Source organism: Anguilla rostrata, chromosome 10 (genome assembly GCF_018555375.3).
Source record: "Anguilla rostrata isolate EN2019 chromosome 10, ASM1855537v3, whole genome shotgun sequence".
Taxonomy (NCBI): domain Eukaryota; kingdom Metazoa; phylum Chordata; class Actinopteri; order Anguilliformes; family Anguillidae; genus Anguilla; species Anguilla rostrata.
This window is the reverse complement of record NC_057942.1, coordinates 13,634,372-13,654,634: the sequence shown is the minus strand read 5'-3', so window position 1 is coordinate 13,654,634 and position 20,263 is coordinate 13,634,372. Positions and strand designations below refer to the sequence as shown.

Sequence of the window (20,263 nt, the reverse complement as noted above, 5' to 3'; positions counted from 1 at the left end):
GCCATTATGGCTTATGAAAACATGGAGGCACACATATCTGTGTTTTTTTCATAGTGAGTAAGTAATTAACCAATTTTAAGTATCTGGAATGTTTTTAATTATTAACATTATTTCCTATGGCCAGGACGGATGTCCCATTGCCAGCACAGAGCAGGCTGAGCCATACTAGGTCCCACTAGAGGCAAGTCAATGTAGTGAGTTCAGGCCACCAGTAAAATAGTGACTTGAACCGCTATGAATTGGGAATGTCTTCCCATTCCTAATTCTTCAAAAGCAGAACACTGGCCCTGTTCAGATATTTTTTTCGAAGCTTCAAGTCGTGCTGGCAGATTCAGCTTTGTGACCGCGACACAGATCTTCCTTTGTAGATGTGCTAGGGTGGTTGCCCTCCTTTCTGAAAACTGCCAAACACTGTGGCGATTAACAGATGACCTCATCACTTCCCTCATACCCGAGCATGGCTCCCCTGTCACCCCACCCCCACTCCATTTTAGCAGAACCCCCTCAGGCCAATGCTGCAGGGTTTTCAGCTGCGTGCCATTTCCTTCATTACGTAATGCGTATAATATGTGCTCATCAACACGGAATTTTTAATAAACGCCTTCTGTTTTGTAAAGAATGTTGATGAGTTCTGGGATTCGCCCCGGACGAGAGAACTGAAATGTATCCGCAGTGTTCTGCAGTGTGTAGAATTGGTCTGGAAGACCTTCAGAGCTACAAAGTGGGTATTGATGACTGGAAGGCATGAGCATGCGGCGTGTGAGCATGCGGCGTGCGCGCATGCTTCTGTTGCGGCGGCAGCACGTAGGCCGCAGATGGGCCCGATCGCAGGGCTGGCAGCGCGCAAGATGCTTTATGAGTCCTCATCTCTGAAGGGGAAATTTAGCGTGGAGCTGCTCTTACACGCCAGGGGGGAAAAGGTGATTTATCCCACCTGTTCGCCGCCCCTCACCTGGCCGTCAGGCCCACCCGAGGGATTAAGGCTTACTCGATCTGCGTGAAGATCGCCTGATGCCATGGAAGGACCTGCAAATAATTACTGTCTGAAGAGAATGACCAGAGGGAGAGGGAAAAGAAGGAAGGGGGGGGGGAGGCAGTAGAGGGAAGAGAAACTGGTGAGAGAAAGAGGTAGAGTGCTAGAGAGAGAGAGGGAGAGAGAGAGAGAGAAAGAGAGCTAGAGAGATGGAGAGGCACAAATATGCACATTTACATGCAAATACTAATCTTGCTGATGTCCAATGTGCCTTGCAGGGCCGATTTTAGCAAACATCCCAAGTGCCGATAAAATTAAAAGGGTAACGATAAGCTAATATGAATGAAGTTTTGCCTTTATCCCCCAGAAATGGCAGGGAGTGTTGGAGCAGTGTTACAAGAATCCCCCAACACACAATCTCCACCCTTTCTTAAATACAGCATGTTCATCCTAAGGAATTCCAGCCTGCCCCACAGACAATACAAAATAGCGTCTTTCCTCTGGAGCAGAAAATGGGTAAGAGGAGGGGTGGAGCTCACATTGTGTCCCCACAACGCTACAATGCTACAATGCAAAGTGTCATTGTCTGTCCCTCTACCCGGGGTAACCTTGGCGATGGGGAGAAATTAGGCAGCCACAGCTTGGCTTTCTCTGTAGGCTGACGTCTTCATAAAATACATTTTTTTAAATCAGAAAGGAGATATACGGGAGGTCTTCTGATATACTGCGACGTCCTTGACCAGCAGCTTCAAGCGGAACACGGCAGAAAGGTTCCGATTACATCGTCACAGCAGAATATTCTGATGACATCATCACAGCAGTGTACCTCTGCTGGGTTTGGTCAGGGATGGATGAGCATGCAGAAATGCAGAGTGCTGTGGTTCCTGTTTCGAGCCCCCGCCAAGGGTCAGAGGTGGCGTAGCCGCGCGGAATCGGCGCACGGCTCTAAAATGGTCGCCGGCCGTCAGCAGGGCCACACGGCGTCCGTGTGATCCGTCTTTTCTGCCCCTCACCCAAAACCTGAAAGAGTGAATAACGCACGTGAGTGAGAGTAAGTAAGACATGAATAAGACATCCTTTGCGCATATTTCATGTTTTCTGTCAGGCATGGTGCAGCCTTACTGAGTGTTACAGGGAGGAGCAGCGTAGGGAGGAAGTTGACTGTGGTGGCTAGAGACGGCTGGAGTTCTGGTCTGGCACTCGCTTGCTGTTGTTTAAATCTGGACTCGAGCGACATTCCATCTGGTCGTGGGCAGAAGCCACTGTGACAGGGCCCAGAATTTCATAACACCATAGCAGTGTGCGGACGGCGTCTTTTACAGCAGAGCCGTACTTTCCCAGCATGCACACTGTATTTAACAACGTGCGCCGTCTTATCTTCACAGAATGTACACAGCCTTTCACTCACAACATGTACACCCAGTTTTGTGTGCACAGCCTTCACACATATCTTTCATAGCGTATGTGCTGCACAGTTTTTCACAGCAAGTGCACAAAAACTTTGCAGTGCTTTGCAGTGATGGCCTCTTCTGTCTGTGGGGCTGCCAGAGAGTTTGGCTGTTTAGCACTAATTGTATTGCTGCATTTCAGAGGGGTGTGCTGTCTAATGAAGGGAGTATCTGTTAAAAAATCGATAAAATGAGTTGGCTTTTTCTGGTTTCATTACTGTTATTTCTAAGTCGAGAAAAAGTCTTTAATCCGTATGCTAGGTTAGGGTGCAGGCCCCCTGTAAATGAACCTGTCATGGCTGCAATTGCTTTGTTGCTCATTTGGTTCTTCGATTGGAAAATGGTCAATGTTTCCTTACAAGGTGAAATGTCCAGTGTTAATTCAACTCTAACAGGGTACATATGAGTCCAAGAGGGATTTAACACTGAACATTTAGTGTGTACAAAGCAGTATCCCATGTTTTACTATCAGCTATGTCTTAACTCACAATGCTAATCGCATGAGCCGTGACTTGGCAATTTATTCCAGTACAGACTTTGTTTAAGCTCTAGATTCTGTCTGCCATCAGTTTCCAGAGACCCCTCTGGGAAATCATCTCCATACCTCCAGGCCCAGTGGCTCTCGTGGGGTACGCAACCACCTATCAGCTAAGCAAGTGGATTGCTTAGTTACACCCCAGTGTGGGTTAGTAAGATGGAAATAAAACCACTTCCACCTTGTACTTTCTCTCTCTCTCTCTTTTGATCTTTCTCTCTCAAATTCAAATTCAAAATTCTGCATTGACATGGCATTGCTCACTCTTCTGTGCTACTGACCCTGCTCTGCAGTTGAAGAGTACATTTATGCTCTACCTCCATCATGCTTTGCAGTTCATGTGATGACAGCACGATTATGTTAAAAAAACATTACAAGCGTGTTTAGATAAGCCATAAGCCAAAATGTGCTTCTCCTCATTCCGTAGATAAACCGCATAGCGATGTGTGGCTTCATTTCGGTCAGTGAACACTTGGTCAACTCAGTCAGAAAGGTTTAACAAAACAAAGCACATGTCTACGTCAGCACAAATTGTTTTGGCCTCTGACCTCTTATGAATATCTGCCCTCTGGCTGAAGTAACATTGGCTCCAGTTGTATCCTCATTTCAGCAGTAGATGGTGTGTACGTATGAACACGCAAAGAGAGCAGGCTTGCAGGCTTTAATCTGCTATTTCAAGCCTCATGAAACAAATATGAATGTCTCCATAGGTTCCCATCTAGTGATTCTGTAAGAACTTATTCGTCCATGGGAGCTAGGTAAAACTCACCAAGAAATAGTAATAACACCCCATAAATAACTCTGTTTGATGTGTTAGTTTTGGATGGACCTGATATTACAGGGGTTTTTGACTTTCTGCCTGCCGCTGCTGCCTTGTGGGGGAGCTTGGGGGCGGGACTAAAGTCCCAGCTGTGATGGCGATCAATACCGGCCTGCTGAAACCAGCGTGATTGATTTCCACTCCTGTGCTACTGCGCAGAGCCGAAGGAGCATTATCATCACAAACCACCTGGGAAGGCTTTTTCCTTGTTAAGTTCTGCGCTGAGTGATAAGATTTTACCTGCTGTGCTCACAGGCCGTCTCCTGTACTTTCTTTCTCCATTGTGTTGTCAGTGGAAACGGCGTCCATCAATCAAGAACCCCGGGTGGGTCAGGTGGAGCAGAGGCTTGGCAGGCGTGGTAACGGTGGCCATTACCGCGTCCGATGGGCAGCGAGGAATGTCTGCCGCTTGGTGATGTCACCGGGCTCTGCAGGGGGAATCGAAAGTGCGGAGCAAGTGCAGGGGAAGTTTTTGTTGTTCTTCAAAGAGCAGACTGACAGAGCGCAGGCAAAACAAGCCTGGGGCACGGACCTCTCCTGCTGCCTCGCGGCTTTCAGCTCCATCCTGGGAAATGAAGTCTTTTCAAACCAAGTTTCATTTGATTTGGAAGCAGAAATGGACCTGTGAATTGCCCATGGACAACAGACATTTCTGTCCAAGGGAGATAATTAATGGAGAAACAGCTGTTTAGAAAAGAGGGCCTCCAGCTAAAGCACCCGTTCAGCGCTGTGATTTGATTCGGTGGTCTGGTATCAAGTAATGACCGCGCCGGTGTTGACAGTAGCCGGGAGTAGCGCCGCACGGGGAAGGTGGTCGGTCGGCGGGATTGTCCTCACCTCAGAGCGCATCGGTGAGCGGAGCGCTGTGCCTTATCCGGCTCCCGCAGTCTGCCTGCAGCTCCTGTGCGTGGAGCGCGCTTCTCTGAGACAATGACCGCGCGGCTCTGAGCTGGCACCATAGACGTGCGCTCATTCGCCCATTGCAGCGGTGGAATAGCCCTGCAAATGCAATCTGCCATTTCAAACAGGGAGAAAATTGAATTAAATTGGTGATAAAATCAGAATTTATTAAAAAAGGAAAAGGTGGTATGAAAATGGCTGGCGGTCTGTGGAGTGAGTGGTAAACATTAGGGATGCACGATAAGGAAATTATGGGGTAATAGCAATAATTGATGTTTGTCTGACCATATTTGCCGATACCACAACCGACGCTGATAAATTCATTTTATGCTGCTGCTACTAATATAACCCAGATGTTGTGTGTGTAGTAAACATGCTCAGATGGTGAGCGAGCTTTGGATGGGCAATGTGGCGCGGGGGGGGCGGAGTGTGAGAGATGTCCTGGGGCACGGGAGACCAGTCACTGGAAATGCTGTCGTCAAGCCTGGATATAGAGCTGATCGCCGAATCTGACTGGACTCTGCCATGTATGTCTTAGAGATATGCTCCGATTGAGCCCCTCCCCCGACCCCGTTCAAAAGTGTACCTCTGCTGCTGCATCCTAAAAGACCACTCTAGTATTCAATATTCCCTCCGTCCCTTTTCCCTCACAGCCACTCTCAGCTAAGTGTGGAAAAACTTGCAAATCGTTGCCCCTGGAACTTAAAAAAAAAACTTAGTCGCAGGCATCGGATTAGTCGCGGGCATCGCAGGGGTGTTTAATGCGATGCAAAAGCACGAGTGTAATCGTGCATGCACGTCTCCCTCCTCGGCCTGGTCTGCGTGCTGCTGGTGCAGGAGATAAAGTGCAGGGAGAGGAACAGAAGTGCGAGGGGAATGAGTGAGCCTGCTCACTGTTTAAACTTCCATTCTCTGCTTTTTGGCAGGCTGGAGTCCTCAGTTACAGTAAGTAACTGCTGCTGTCTGGTAAAGATCCCCTGGTACCGCTGCTCTCTGCTCTGATTGTAGCTAAAGCGCACGTGGGCGTGTCTGAACCGGAGCAGAGAGGGCCTGCTGGGAGGCTGGGTAGCCGGGGCCCCGCCCCCATCCCGTGTGAGATCTGTAACGACGTGTTGGGACGTCACGCCCTGTGATAGTGATCATGGGTGACAAGGTGGCGGTGTGCTGGGGAAGAGCATTTACCCGTCCACCCTACCACCCCCTGTCAGTCCCTTCCCCCACTCCCACCCAGATACAGAGTGACAGAGCATCGGCCCTCCCACAGTGTTGTGTAACCTCTCCCTAACGCCGTTACATAACCCCGTACGTGCACTGGGGGCAACATGCCAGAAACGGCAATAAAGTTGTGTGAGGCCCCCCCCCTGCCCCCCCCAAAAAAAAACCCATCCAGAGAAAACAACACATAACGTGTTCCCATTGTGGACACAGGTTGCTAAAATACCGTGCGTGTGTGAAGTCTCTGGGAAACAGGCCGGAGTTCCAGTCATGCCTGCCTGTCTTCTCCCATAATCCCCCGCCGCATCACTCCCGCGGGCGTGCTCGGAGCGCTGCGGAGGTGCCGGTGGGCCTCCAGGCCCGGGGCACGGCGCGTTCGCAGCGCTCGATGGGGAGGGCCCGGTCTGATCGGGCAGGCACGTGTCGCTGGGCCGGAGCCGGGGGAGAGGCAAGGGGCTGAAGGTCGTCCGGAGGGTCGACGAGAGGGGAGTCGATTCGGTGGAATGCGATCGAAAGAGCGGTCGGCCTGAGGTGGAGTCATTTGAAGGCCTTTGTGAGCAGGATGTTTTGACGTTTTTTCTGCTGGAGGGTAGTAAATATAGACAAGGGAAAGTAAATATAGATCAGGGGAAAAGTGAGTGAGTCAAAGGTAACAAAAAGTAATAAAATTGCTGAGATAAGGACATTTCTGCCTGCACCGGCAGACTGTGAAAAGTGTGATTCTTAGGATCTTAGGTTTTAGTTTTATTATGCAGTTTGTTGTTAAAAAAACGCCTCCTGTGGATCATCTACCTTGGTCAGGACTCACTCTGTTTTACCTTGAAAGGAGACTGAAATTTGACTTTCTGCTATTTGACCTTCTGAAAGCTGACACCTTTTATATTGAGTCTCGTACCTGGGAAATCATCAGAACCAATCTCTGCGCTACCTACATGCTTTAAAATTATGATGCTGTAAAATCACACGGTTGTTATATTGCAGAGTGATAAATATCATAAATGAAAAAGGTTTTCTGAGGAATATGTGTGTGTACACGCGTGTGTGTGTGCGTGTGCGTGCATGCGTGTGTGTGTGTGTGTGTTGTGTGTGTGTCATGAAATCTACAGCATCAAGACACAACACCAAGCGCTGAGCTTCGAGTCTTGGGTTACTTACGTTCTTCGGTAAAAAAATTAATCAAACTTTACTGCCCACTTGGGGGACTTGGAAACCCGTGGAGGAATAATCCTGTTCTTATTACCTGCCTTAAAATGCGCACGGGGAAATAAATAAGGCACTTTAATTTCACAGTCTGGGGTCCTGTTGCGGGCATTAGGAGGAGGAGCGGCGGGGCTTTTTTTATAACGGTGCGGGTAATTGAGTGCAGTATGGGAGCCCTTAAAGGCAGGGGGCAGCGTGGGGCTCTGGGGCAGAACCACGCCTCCCCTTGCCCCCCCGCACCCCTCACACTGTACGGGGGAGAGGGCGGTCCAAGTGAAGCCTACATTCGGAAGGCGAGCACAAATTAGTTCACTTGGATGTGTTCTGTGAGAAATTACCTTACAGTATGAATATAACTTCTGTTAGTGCTTAGATAATTGAAGTTTGTGTGCTGAGGGCACATATTTAATTTGGCATACCTAACGCGTACAGCAAACAAACATTGTACATAGCAGGTGTGCATACTACAGTACAGTAAGGCTGGTTTGTGTATGCTTGGTCCCTGTAACACTTTCTCAGGGTTTTATTTTCTCCGGGAACGGAGAACTCCAATCCAAAATTGTCATTTGGAATTTTTAAATGATGTGTATCCAGGACCTAGCAAGGTTGAGCATCTTCAATCACTTTAGCCTAGAAGATGAACTTCCTCCTCCTGTCAGTGACACATTTGTCTCACCACCAGCCAGAGTATTTTATTAGAGCAAATGGAGAAATAGGAGCCTTGGAGGAGGTTTACTGATCACTTAAATCACAGAGGATCGTGTAGAGAAATGTCTACATAGTGATGAATCAAATAAAATGAAACTGAAACTGAACCACAGACTACCCTCTCAATTATTAAACGCAGGATAAAGCCCTATGCTTGGAGAATGCCGTAAAACAAATGAGACTTTATGTTTAATCACTGTTGTTCTTTTAGAGAGATGAGACAAAGGGTTTTCCTAAATCAGGTGCTTGCTGCCCTGCACTTGAAAAGTCCTGCAGTCCATTATGAATGGATTAGTGGTAATGTTTTCTTCAAGCAGACGGAGTGCTGTCCGCCTGGCCAAAAATGACAAAGTGTGTGCCTGGAAAAGCTTATTTTTTGCGGTTTAATTCTAGCACATCCTGTCCCACTACCAAACCAGATTGCTAACGAGACTGAAAACACCACGAAACGAATCAAAGGCAGGTGAGCTCACTGGAAGCCCACGGTGTGTTTACGAAACTCACTCTGTTTCATGTTTTCTTAAAATCAACCTTGAATTATACAGCCAAGCCGGACAGGGTGCAATTTTAGTTTGTTCCTCGTTTGGCAAGAAAAATATACCGTGCATAAGAGACAGAGAAAAGAAGTTTTACAGCGCCTGGTAAAACTTATGCAGATGATTTTGTACTTTACGTTGGCACGTTTCTCCCAAACTGCCGTTCAGGTACTCCCAAGTAAAATAATCATTTGTGAGGTTGTGAACTGTTCTGCTTGAGGAAGAAAAAGAAGGTTCCTGACCTTTTGATCTTGGACTTTTGTGTTGGACCAGAGCTGCAGGTCCCAAAGTTACCTGTTTTCTGAAATACGGTCCCTTCTGCATTGCATAACACAACACAGGCTGCCTGGAATTTCCTCCCCGTGTTTTGCTGAGGGAAAAAGTTTGGGCCGCGCGTACTGTTACCCACGGAAACCGCAGGGGCCGTTTCCAAGGGCAGCGGGCGCTGTCTGTGATCCCCAGGCGAGAAGGGGGAGGTGGGGAGGGGGTGGAGGAACATTGGTTCTCTGTCTGGTCCCCACGGGCCTTACTCCACCAGCAACAGAAAAACAGGCAGAAATGTATACCTGTGTTATCCCGCCTTGTCTTGAATGGTTCTCTGCTTTAAGGATGCTTTACTCTAGGTGTCCTAAATTCTTGGCTCACTGTGACCAGCCGTAAAGGTGGTCTAAACCAGTTCAGTAAAGCAGTGTGTGTTGGGTGAGGGGGGTTGGGTATGGTAAAATTGAATGGTATCAAAGCAGTCTGAGCTCCCCACACATGTTAACCATCACAGGGTACTCTGTGCACTCAGCATACAGCACTGGAAATATTTGCCTGCTTTGGTTGATGTGAATACCCATTTTCATTTAAACTAAACCTGAAAGGCTCTCTCTTTTTTCCCTTTTTTTTTTTAACCCCCGCGCGCGGGATCCATCAAGGCCTCGGAAACATGAAAGCCAGGCACACATAGGCCTGCTAGGGGATAGCCGCGGAAAGCCGGCTCTGATTGCCCAGCGCATTCGTAATTACGGCCTTTCATGTGGCATGTGCGTATCTGCGGCTGAAATCAGACCTTGCGAAGTAGCGTGTGGCTGCTGATGGCTGCTGACTGCTGCATGGCCCCGCTTCCTCTATCGCTTGCGTCCATTTTGGAGGTTTCCTCAGTCCACGTGGTTCAACGCGTCTCATGAGCCGACTAAGATGGACGTTGGCATACGTGTTGATCTGTGTGACCCGCGCTGCTTGAATAACTATGAAAGTGTTGTAAAAACTTGTTCTCAGTGATCTTCTAAAATCTGTGTGGAGAAAATAATTTGTGGTGATTGTTTGGCATCCAAAAAAGAGAATGGAAGAAATGTGTAAAATAAAGAGTTCTTCGGGAAGTTCTGTTCTGCGTAGTTGAAATAATTTAATGTATTTTGTAATTACAAATTCAGAATCCCCATCTCCAGGCTTGCTGATTCAATGATTGAAAGGTGTAGGTTAATTGATGAAGTAATGTAGTGTGAATCACGCCAAACAGATGGCTCCTTACGTAAGGTGTGCGCAGTGTGCTGGTATACACTGAGTGACAGTGCACAGTCACACTGTATCACTGATTTCCAAATCCTGAACATGCTTAATAATTTATATCCACTGAGCAGGCATCCTGTGCAGATTCGTCAGGTGACTGGCACCTTACACTCTCTGGCCACATTAAGGGCTAATTAAATTCTTTCATGTGTTGCCATTTTCCTCCGGCTGGGAGATTTGGTTTCATTACGGTCGATCTGTGTTAGCTTAAAGGCAATTAAATGCATCAAACCTAATTGGATCTTCGTAATTAAGGGCGCAAGGCATGTGGGGACTCTTGGGGAATTTTGAGAGTCTTGACACAGGCAGCCAAAAGTGTGTCGAATGACCAGACATAGCCAACAAACCACCGCTGCTGTGATCAATAAATATTATTTATTTATTTGTTTGTTTTTGTAATTTATATGTAAATATAAAATATAAATTAATGTAAGTAAATATATAATATAAATGAATTAAAAAAAAATAAATATCATGGATGCAACGAATGGATTTAAAATTTTTTTAAAAAGTTTTCTTCCCCCTCAAGTGTTGCCAGATCCATGCAAATAGTTCCCGGAACATAGGGTGTCCTAAACAGAGATCCTGCATCCTGTTCCAGCAGGATCCCACATAAGTGAAGCGCTGCTCGTACCTACCATTCACATCTTGTTGAGGCTTCAGAAAGGTGTCAGCGTGCGGTACCCGCCCACTGCTCTTAGGCTGAAACAGTAATGGAGGCGCGTGCCTTTGTGTTTCGCTCCTGTTATGTAATGTAATTGCTGACAAGGTCACCTCTGCTGTTCCTTTCCAGTTCCTCCTTTCAGCTGGTGTGAAAAATGCGTGCCGTTCACTGATGCTAATTATATCTGCTACGTTCCTGTTTCTGTGGTGACAAGCCATACAGCAGATCTGACAGATGCTGACTGCTGGACAGGACTGTGCTAATACTGAACAGCAGAGATGGCATAAGCATGGCTGAACCCAACATTTCCTTCCATTAATATCTTAATTGGAAAATGAACAGTTTTCACATTATGAAGCAGGAAAGAAAGGGATACACCTTCTTTTTCTTGAAGGGATTCTTAGGTGGAATTAGGACAGGTTTCCCAGGAGAAGGTTAGCTTTGATCAAATGCCATTTTACCGTATTTTTGGAGTATTTTCCAAAATTAGAAGTATAATGTGCAAAACAGTTTGCACAACACATCTGTCAACAGAAGAAAACAGCTTGATTTAGCTTTAGATTCAAATTATGCCTGCATTCAATGTTGTGTCCAGCCTGTACAGTAATAAGAGCTCTCATCTCGCCACCAACTTCGATAAAATCATAAACACTAGCTAGCTGTATTGGTTATATCACTCTCTTCCTCCTTCAGGTATTTACTGTGAGGTTGCAAAGGTTGATGGGAGTTATTTCATGGACATCACATCCATGCGCAACTCGGTTCTGCACATCAGGCACATTATTAAGCACTGTCACGGTCTACTTCCACTGGGGCTGCTATGGATCTGCAAGCTGAGCAGTATTGGGTTTTTCTAAACTTTCTTGCAACTGTTGGAGCATGATTTATGCCTGATATTAATACTTAATATTGAGAGTGCTTTATTAAGTAGAGAAATACTGAATTTTACCCATTTGTAAAAAAGTTTGCTTCTGTGTGAGTGAGAGAGGTTGAGGGAGTGTTCTCTAGTCACCTTTGCTTTACAAGCATCCTCTAATGCCATGCCAGGAAAATACCTTGAAATTGGAAATGAGAGTGCTGGTCACCTTTGCTTTGGCAGCACCATCCAATGACATGCCAATAAAGCTCCTACAAACCGAATTTGGAGAGAGTGAGAGCTGAGGGAAAGTAAAGCAAAGCAGCCAGTGTCAGTAAGGAAGGCTGGTGAGGCTTGTGTCCACCGTACTAGGCTTGCAAGGTCTGTCTGCACAGGACCCTTCAATAGGTTTCACTTCCTACAACTCATCATGAGAGATTTGCCCGTTCTGGTTAGCAACTGAATATTTATAGACCAGAAAAAATCTCTTCCTGCCTCAAAGCGGTTAATTAGAGCATGTTAGTGGAATTTATAACTTACTTGTTCAGAAAGTTCATCCATGTGTACGTGCGTCTCCCAACAGACATCCTGTGCAACTGTACCGGCGAGGGTGTGGAGGACCCGTATGACTGTGACGTGGCGACGGGCCAGTGCCGCTGCCTGCCGGGCTACGTGGGCCCGCAGTGCGAGGACTGCGAGGACGGGCACTTCACCAACGGCTCCACCAGCTGCCAGCCCTGCGGCTGCGACTCCTTCGGGTCATTCGACCACCGCTGCGACAGGTGAGGCCTCACGCCTAAAATGGTTTCCATTCAGCCTTTCTTGAACTTGAGAACACTGTAATGACAGCATGGCCAAAAATCTGCGGCTATTGTAAATATGTTCTGGTTAAATGTCGGAAACTAGAGTTGCTTAAAATCCACTCCATACACCAAAATGTGTACAAGCAAGAACTTACAGGCCTATTAAATGTTATTAAATCCACCTGAAAATGTTAACGTGTGGATGCTAGTTTGTCGACCCGGTTAGTTGTGGCCCCTTTTCTGACTTTTTTAAAACTGGTTGTAAGCAGAACAGGAGAAATGAGTTTGAGTATGAGAGTTACTAAAGGAGAAAATGAAAGGGACTATGTGGCTTTTTTCGGCACATCTTAAAAATAGCCACTGTATTTTTATGTCTTAGCCATGGTGAGGAATGTCCCTGCTCAAAGAGCTGAGCATGCAGTCTTTGTGGTATTCAGTTTTACTTAAACTCTCGCTGTGTGAACGGCCTGCATTATTTAACACAGAGTGAGCATACATTGCGACACATACTTTGTAGGACCCTCAAAATTCACTGCTACTCCCACGGAAATGCATATGTACTTTCCTAAAGAAAACACATTTTTTATTTTTCCTCTTTCGAATGCCAGTAATATTCATCAGTGTTTTTCATGCAACAGTCCACAAGTTGAGCTTCCACAGGAGGAAGACACTGCACGTGCGGCAAGTGTGCACTGCCTCAAATGTGCACTGCACCAATTTTATACTGCTCCAAGTTTGTACGACGTGAAGTGTGCACTGTGAGTTTGCACTGCTCCAAGTGTGCACTGTGTCATGTGTGCACCATACAAAATGGGCACTGCACCAACTGTGCACTGTGCTGTAGATGCTGGCCACAGTCGGCAGTGCCATGGTCTGCATTCCGTAGAAGACTGTGGTGCGCACCATTGCACTGTGGGCGAAACTAGCCATCCCCCACCGATGTGCTGTTTTAACTCAGCCTGCCCTACCAAAGTACACGCTCCACCTGCTTTCAATTGGGCGAGGGAAAGTTTGCCTCCCCGTGTACATCTGTGCAGAGAGCCGGGCGAGCCCGAGGGGAGAGTGTTCCCTCACATCCGGCTCCGTGCCTCCGAGGGTGGGGCAGAGGGGAGCGTGAGGGGCCTGATCGGCACGATGGTTTTGGCAGGAACCCCCCCCCCCCCCTCCATCCCCACCCCCCCACCCTCACCGCAAAAGCTTACGGGAAAAGCCCCATCTGTCATCTGTCCCGGAAAACCACCGGACAGTTCAGCGGCGAAACAGAGCCAGGTTGGCGCACGGCGTCGTGGCGTGCGGCCGCGGAGGCTGCGGGGGCCCCTCCGTCTCCAGCCCGGCGCGTCACCGAGCGGAAGCCCGCGGCACCTCGTTTCAGGGTACAGCCGGCCGTCTATTCTGAGCACATCACGGGCCGATGAAGCAATAGCTCGTCACGCTTCGTGAGTTATGCTTCACCTATAGAAAGCACATGGTGTCGACGGCCTCTGTCTTAAAATATCAGCGGGTCTGCGCTCAGAATATGTTTTGTAGGCTGCTAATTTCAAGTGAGGTCTTTGTAATGTAGATAAGTTTTACGCAGTGACTTAATTTTTTTTTTGAGCACTCAAAAAGGAAAGAGCTACATTTCTTTTTGGCGTTCATTATTTCTTGCTTTTTTGTGCGGTAATTTGATTGGATTGCATTATTTTCAGAGACAGTAATTGTTCTGTCTTGACGCAGAAGCTTGATTCCATGGGTGCCCTTTTGCTTTGTGTTGAAATAATCAGCAATTAACTGCTGGGTGACAAAGCTTCCTTTGATTTTGTGGGGGGAAAAAATGCTCTCATGAATAATGCCTCATCCAGTTCTTGTGTCTTCCATTTCAATACCAGCTATTATAAGCCAGTCTAGATTTATTCGTGTGACATTTGCAATATTTGATTTTTAATACCCCCACTTGCTGTTGGTGAAATAGTTGTAGCGTGAAAGCATTTAATTAATCCATTGTTTTCTTGTACTCTGTGTCTAGTGGGCGTTGACACTGTGCTCACTCTTTGTGATATCAAATTATCATTCTGAAAGTCATAATAATAAAACATCAGCGTTTTGCTAGAAAGGGCTTTTCATTTAATAATTTTTCCCCCACAAAATACAATGGTCATCTTCTTTTTACTGGGGCAATACTTGTTCCATGTACCGCAGGGTTGACTCAAGGATTCTAGGTACAGTAAAATGTACTGAATGCACCTCGCATAATTATTCAGGGGTTTTATTAATCCACTGAACAGAAATGCTGCATGGAATACAAATGAGTAAAAAAAAACCAGCCAGAGCGCTCCGGTGTGTGTGGATTATCAGATTAAATTCTTCCCGACCAATCCTGGTGGCTCCTCAGACTTGATAATACAGCTCTTTTTAAACCCCATCCCCCAGATACCAACCACGGCCACCTCATCCACCTTTCTCAGACACGCATCCCTTCTCTTCTGCAGACATGTTAATTAAGCCGTATCTCCCCAGTAAACTTCAGCCATTTCTTTTCCAGCTAAGAGCAAGACTGCAGTGAGCTGGCATTTGAACTGGGAGGGGCAGTGTTGCCACGGGTGAGGAGAAGGTGGGCAGGGAGCAGGACTAATCGGGGGGCGTGTGGGAGGGGGGGGCATATTGTCCGCCCCTCTCAGTCTCATCGCCAATGATCCTACTCAGACAGTCTGAGCCAAGTCCTGCCCCCCCCAGCATAGGAAGGCCATGTCGCTGCTCTCCCTGGTAATCACTGTGCCTTATACAGATTAACTGAGCATGAGACCCTCATCCTCCTTTTAATTGTATTTTTTGTGTGGACCTGGAGGAAGGATGACGGAAAGGGCACTGCACCCATAAACTGGACTCCTGAGGTACCTCCTCCCGCCAGCCAATCACATCGTGTCATTGAAGTGTAATGTCCCCTTTTGTCACTGATTTGGTCTCCCTTCACAGTTTGTTGGCCAGCCAGTGTCATTTCAGGTATAAATCCACAGTGTGAGCTTGGTGTTTTGGGATTAAACCAAATCACCTGCTGGTTGCAAATCACAGCCCAGGTACTGATCCCAGTCGGTCAGAGGACATGTCTCTGGTTGTTAGCGGGTTGGATCACAGTTAAGATTTAAATGGGGGCTTTGAGGCATAATCTTCACAGTTTCCTCAAGATTTTAATCCTTATTCAACAAATGCTGAACATTTATCCCCTACTAAGCAGTAAAATTTAACGAGCGATATTTCATAGAGTGGCTCTTGCCCTTTTAAACAAAAGGACAAGGATTTCAGCCTCCTGTGAATATCTTCAGAGATGTGAATAAATGTCAGTGTATGAAATGAGTTTCGATTATGACATTTAACCATTGAGTGGCACAATGTATAGTTGTACACACACACACGCACACACACACATACACACACGTGGACATATGAATTCCTACACTCATCACCTGAATCTTAATGAATGAAAATCAGGTGGAAATTGCCTAGTAATGCAGCAGGGCAACCTATGACTTGGCTGGAGGCTTTGCTGTGGTAGAGGAAGGACTAACAGGACATATCTCTTCATTAGCGTGAGGTCCCACTACACTGCTCCACACGTGAGTGTGCAGAGGAGAGTGTCTCCTTCCACTGCTCTCAACCTATACCAATGGTGTCTAATTATAGAATGTACTGCTGCAAGCACACAGGGGAAACTGGATACCCTGGTGAAGTCACAGGAGATCCTGCATCCCGGAACGTTCGACCTGGAGCGAGGACGAAATGCCTCCCCGCCGCCCTAACTCGCCTGCTTGGAAACCCACAACCTTACGCAGCAAGAGCTAGCACAGGGGAGCACCTCAGATAGGCCTGTCAGTTTGCTGGTGTTTCTCCAGAAAAAAACTAATCTTGTTATCGTATCGTCAATGTAGTTTTCAAAGTCATTGGCACTGCAGCTGTCCTAAAGTAGAGGTTTCATCATAGATGCTCTCCAATGGTTGTTGTGTGGAGGAGGCGAGGGGGGGTGATGTCAAGGCCGGGTGATGTGCTTTGGGAGGGGGAAGGCGTCCACTGTCAGTGGCCCTTCGGTCAATAAACCCCTCTGTGCCTGTAAGGAGGGAGCTGGTCTCATATATCCCTTAAGCCACGCTAAGCGTTGCTTCCACTGTGTACACAGGTGCACAACGTAAACCTGCATTTAGCAGGGAATACAAAACTAACAGTGAGCCAAAGGCAGGGACACGCTTCTTCAGTGAGCGCAGAAGTTCCTGTGTTGTTAGTTGCTCTTGTCAAACCATTCTCTGGTAAGGTGGTTAAAGAGAAGAAACTGAGTTTGTTTGGGGCCTGAGTGCTGGAGTATGAGCATTTGTGAGCTTTATGTAATCTGACTGACTGAACTATGCTTCGCTTGTGTCTATCTGACAGTTATTAACTCTGCAAGGTCCTGGGTACTGTAAAGCATGCTATATAAAAATTAAATTGATTGATTGGGGAAAAACATCGATTGAAGGGCAGGTCGATGTGTTTTCTCAGCAAACGTACATAGCTTACCCATGACCTTCACCCACAGTTATATTTAACTGTCCACATATCACTCGGCGTTTGCGTTTGGTGTGTCTGTTTGATTCCAGCGTTGTAACTTGGCCTGGCTGCTCTCACACTACCAGGAACTAATTCCTGGAACATTATGGCAGGTTAAATGGGAACCTTCGGGGGTATCTCTTTCTGCCGTACTGGTTCCAAGTGCTGTCACTACATGGGCTGTTATGGACATTCTCTCTGTAAGTTCTGTGTCACCACCACAAAGCTAGGGTGATGTCTGGGTCAAAACTGTGCCGCAAGTGGGAAGAACCTGGAGCTGCCAGGAAAGAGACCTTTTTCCTGCACAAAGAAACCGAAGAAAAGAAGCTTTATCTTCTGGCCAGTGTGGTGAGCTAAAGGAGGAAAGCCCAGTATTTGCTTCTTGGTAGTGAGGCCAAAATACTGTGGAAATGTGTTGTGTAGACATTCCTGTTCTGCCCACAGGGTATGTGAACGTTGATTTGGTCAAACGGAACACCGTCATTTCACAATTATAGCCTACAACAGTGGAACAGTGGCCTCGGATTGGGCGGTGGAAACAAGACGTTCTCACATAATATGGAACATTCAAACACCACGGTGCAGCTCAACACAAAAATACAATAGAATAATCTCAAGGTCAAAACCGTGTCTTAATTCTGATTCAAACTCGCCATCGTACAAAAAGAGCCTTTAGCTTGTCTTTTATTCTCCCTGTCTGTGTGAACGTGCATGTACGTGTTCCTTATTTTTTTCTTGAAGTTGAGCGGGAAGTCGGAGAATTTAGATTAATCACAGCTGACCTAGAAAAACTGCCTCTCGGTGTGTTGGCGGGGCCGCGCTCGCCTCCGCAGATCGGGCGGAGAGTCCGACACGGCGAGGCGCTCCCGGCTCCAGCGGGCCGTGAGTAACGCAGATTACGAGGGCGGTGGGGAAGCTGGGACGCGCTGAGCGGAGCGGGCTGTTTACTAAAAGCCAGGCAAAGGGGCCATTAGCTCAGAGTGTGGCTCTCTCTCTCACCTTCAGCTCACCTCAATGAGCCGGTCCGGGCATTCCCCTCTCTCCAGGGAAGCTATCAGCGCAGGCTATTGGAGCTACATTCCTTCTCAGAGCTATCAGCGCAGGGCTATTGGGGAGCTAGCCAGTTCCCCCTCTCTCCAGGGAAGCTATCAGAGCAGGGCTATTGGGGAGCTAGCCAGTTCCCCCTTTCTCCGGTACCGCGCCATTCTCCGTTTTCAGGGTTTGCCGTCGGATTGTCCCAGCCCCAGGACTCACCACTCCATCTGTACTCCTCCACCTGCCTGCCCCAGCTGAAACACCACGTTCCGGAAAACGTTTTAGAATTTTGATTGTTCCAGGTTTGTCCTCAGACATAGGAGAGCAGGGCTGTCATTGCAGGGCTATAGGGGAGCTATCTAGTTCCCCCTTTTCTCGATACCGCACCATTCTCCATTTTTGGGGTTCGCTGTCAGATTGCACCCACCCCAGGACTCACCACATTACAGGCATTTAGCAGACGCTCTTACCCAGAGCGACTTACTCTCCACCTGTACTCTCCTCCACCTGCCCACCAAAACTCACTGTCCCTTCCAGACAAATGCTTGTCGTCATGGCTTTTTGGAATCCTTTTTTATGCGGGGTATGATTCAGTGGTATTTCAGATTGCAATTCCTGTAGAATGCAAACAGTAGCTAAAGTTCATAGTACTTTGCATGTAACAGCCAGACAGAAATGGAGAGACATTGCAAAATGTCTTACCCTGAGATGTGTGGCATGCTTTCTTGGTGTTTGGTTCTAGCTCACATTTTAACAAAATTAGGTTTTTTGGTTTTCTCTGCATTTCTCTTGTGTTTCAAACTCGGAAGTCATCTCATCATATCTCTCAATCATATTTGTGGACATGGACTAAAATGGATAATTGTACAATGGCATTTAATTATGTGCGTTTCCTCTATATTCCTGTATATAATTCCTATATAATAGGAGCATGTGTATGTGCTTATTTGAATTCTTCTTGAGCACTGAAATGAAATCAACCCCAGCAAAAATACAGTGCTTTCGTTCTCTGTGTTTTACGGTCTTCAGTTCTTTTCCGGAGTTGTGACTTGCTAGGATTCAGACATTGGGATTTTCTGAATGGAACGTTACTTCACATCAGCTATGCTTTATCCATCTACCAACCTTTCTGGCAACAGCAGAGCGCAAAAGAAAAATATCTTTTTTCATCAGTAACCCCATATATACTGGTAAATCAGAAGGATGCTCCTTTAAAATAAATTCTGTTGTTGCAAATTCTATACTTTCTTCTATTGTTGATTTTATTTTCTTGCATCGATAGAGTATTTGCCTCTATGGATGTGATATGTGTCTCTGTCCGATTTCGTATTTTGATCTTTACTCACTTTGACATTTGCTGCTGATATGGTTCTGCTCCCACCATGCACGCTCATAAAGAGGGATTTAATTCAGACGAGATGGCCGAATAAGTAATGTTCGCCTCAGCTCCAGATGGTACTCAGTCATAAACAGACGCACATATGGGCAATATGCTTCGGCAGAGATGATTTCTTATGTGGGTTTGCACATAATTTTAGTTTGATTCAGTCTGTAATCTTACCTGTGTATTCACAAAGGGCCTAAAAGATATTACTTGGGCCACCTGAACAGCCATACATTATTGCGAGTAGGGCATCAGTAGCATAATCGTGGACTGTTTTTGTAATTTGTAGAACCTCCATTTAATCGTATTGCGCATGATGATTTTTGACACTGGCATAACAATTCCTCCGACGTGCACACACACACACACATAAGCACACACGCACGCCCTCTTTAAACACACGCTTAATGAATCCGTCATTTTCCCAAGCGCTGTGCTGTGACCTTTGGCCCGGTTTTCAGGATTAATCTTGGGCTTATATTAATGACCTGAAAAAGGGAGAGTGGGGATGGCAGGGTGGTGAAAGAAGTGCTGGGGAAGGAGAGCTGGCGACTGACTCATCAGCGTCCTCTCCATTCTGCCCTTCACACACTCGTCCAGTCACATGACCCTCCACAGCCAAAACACCACGTTCCGGAAGACATTTCAGAATTTCGATTGTTCCAGTTTTGTCCTCGGACATCAGAGGAGTCCCGCAGAAAGAGGGGGGTGGGTGGTAGCAGCCCCAGGGCTCTGATTTAAAAACAGAGGGAAAACATACCTGCTTGTTAAGAACGAAAATCGATTCCTCATTTGTTTTTAAATGTGGTTAGTCGGTGCACAGTCCCGTGTCCGGCACAAGGAAGCACTCGCCGTCCTTAAATTAATATAAACGCTGCAGATTTCTCAAGAGGATGACAAGTGGTGTCATTACCCCCAACAATCCTTTTGCCTCGGCGATACATGACAAATCGCTTCGCGTTTATTTTAAAAGCTGCCTGCGACTAACAAAACAGCTTAATCGAAATGCTTGCGAAATGTCTGGTGCGCGGACGATCTGGCGGAGCGAGGCTTGCAATTAGCACGCATCTTTCTGAGCGGG

At 46.9% G+C, this 20,263-nt stretch overlaps 1 protein-coding gene across 1 annotated transcript in view; it reads left to right on the top strand.

Moving 5' to 3' along the window:
* The window catches only part of LOC135265066 (multiple epidermal growth factor-like domains protein 9), an 89,579-nt gene that overhangs the window by 14,086 nt on the left and 55,230 nt on the right, over positions 1–20,263 (top strand). Inside the window, exon 2 of the mRNA XM_064354294.1 lies at positions 11,993–12,191. Within this exon, the coding sequence (XP_064210364.1) occupies positions 11,993–12,191 (199 nt within the window). The remainder of the gene's footprint in view (positions 1–11,992; positions 12,192–20,263) is intronic.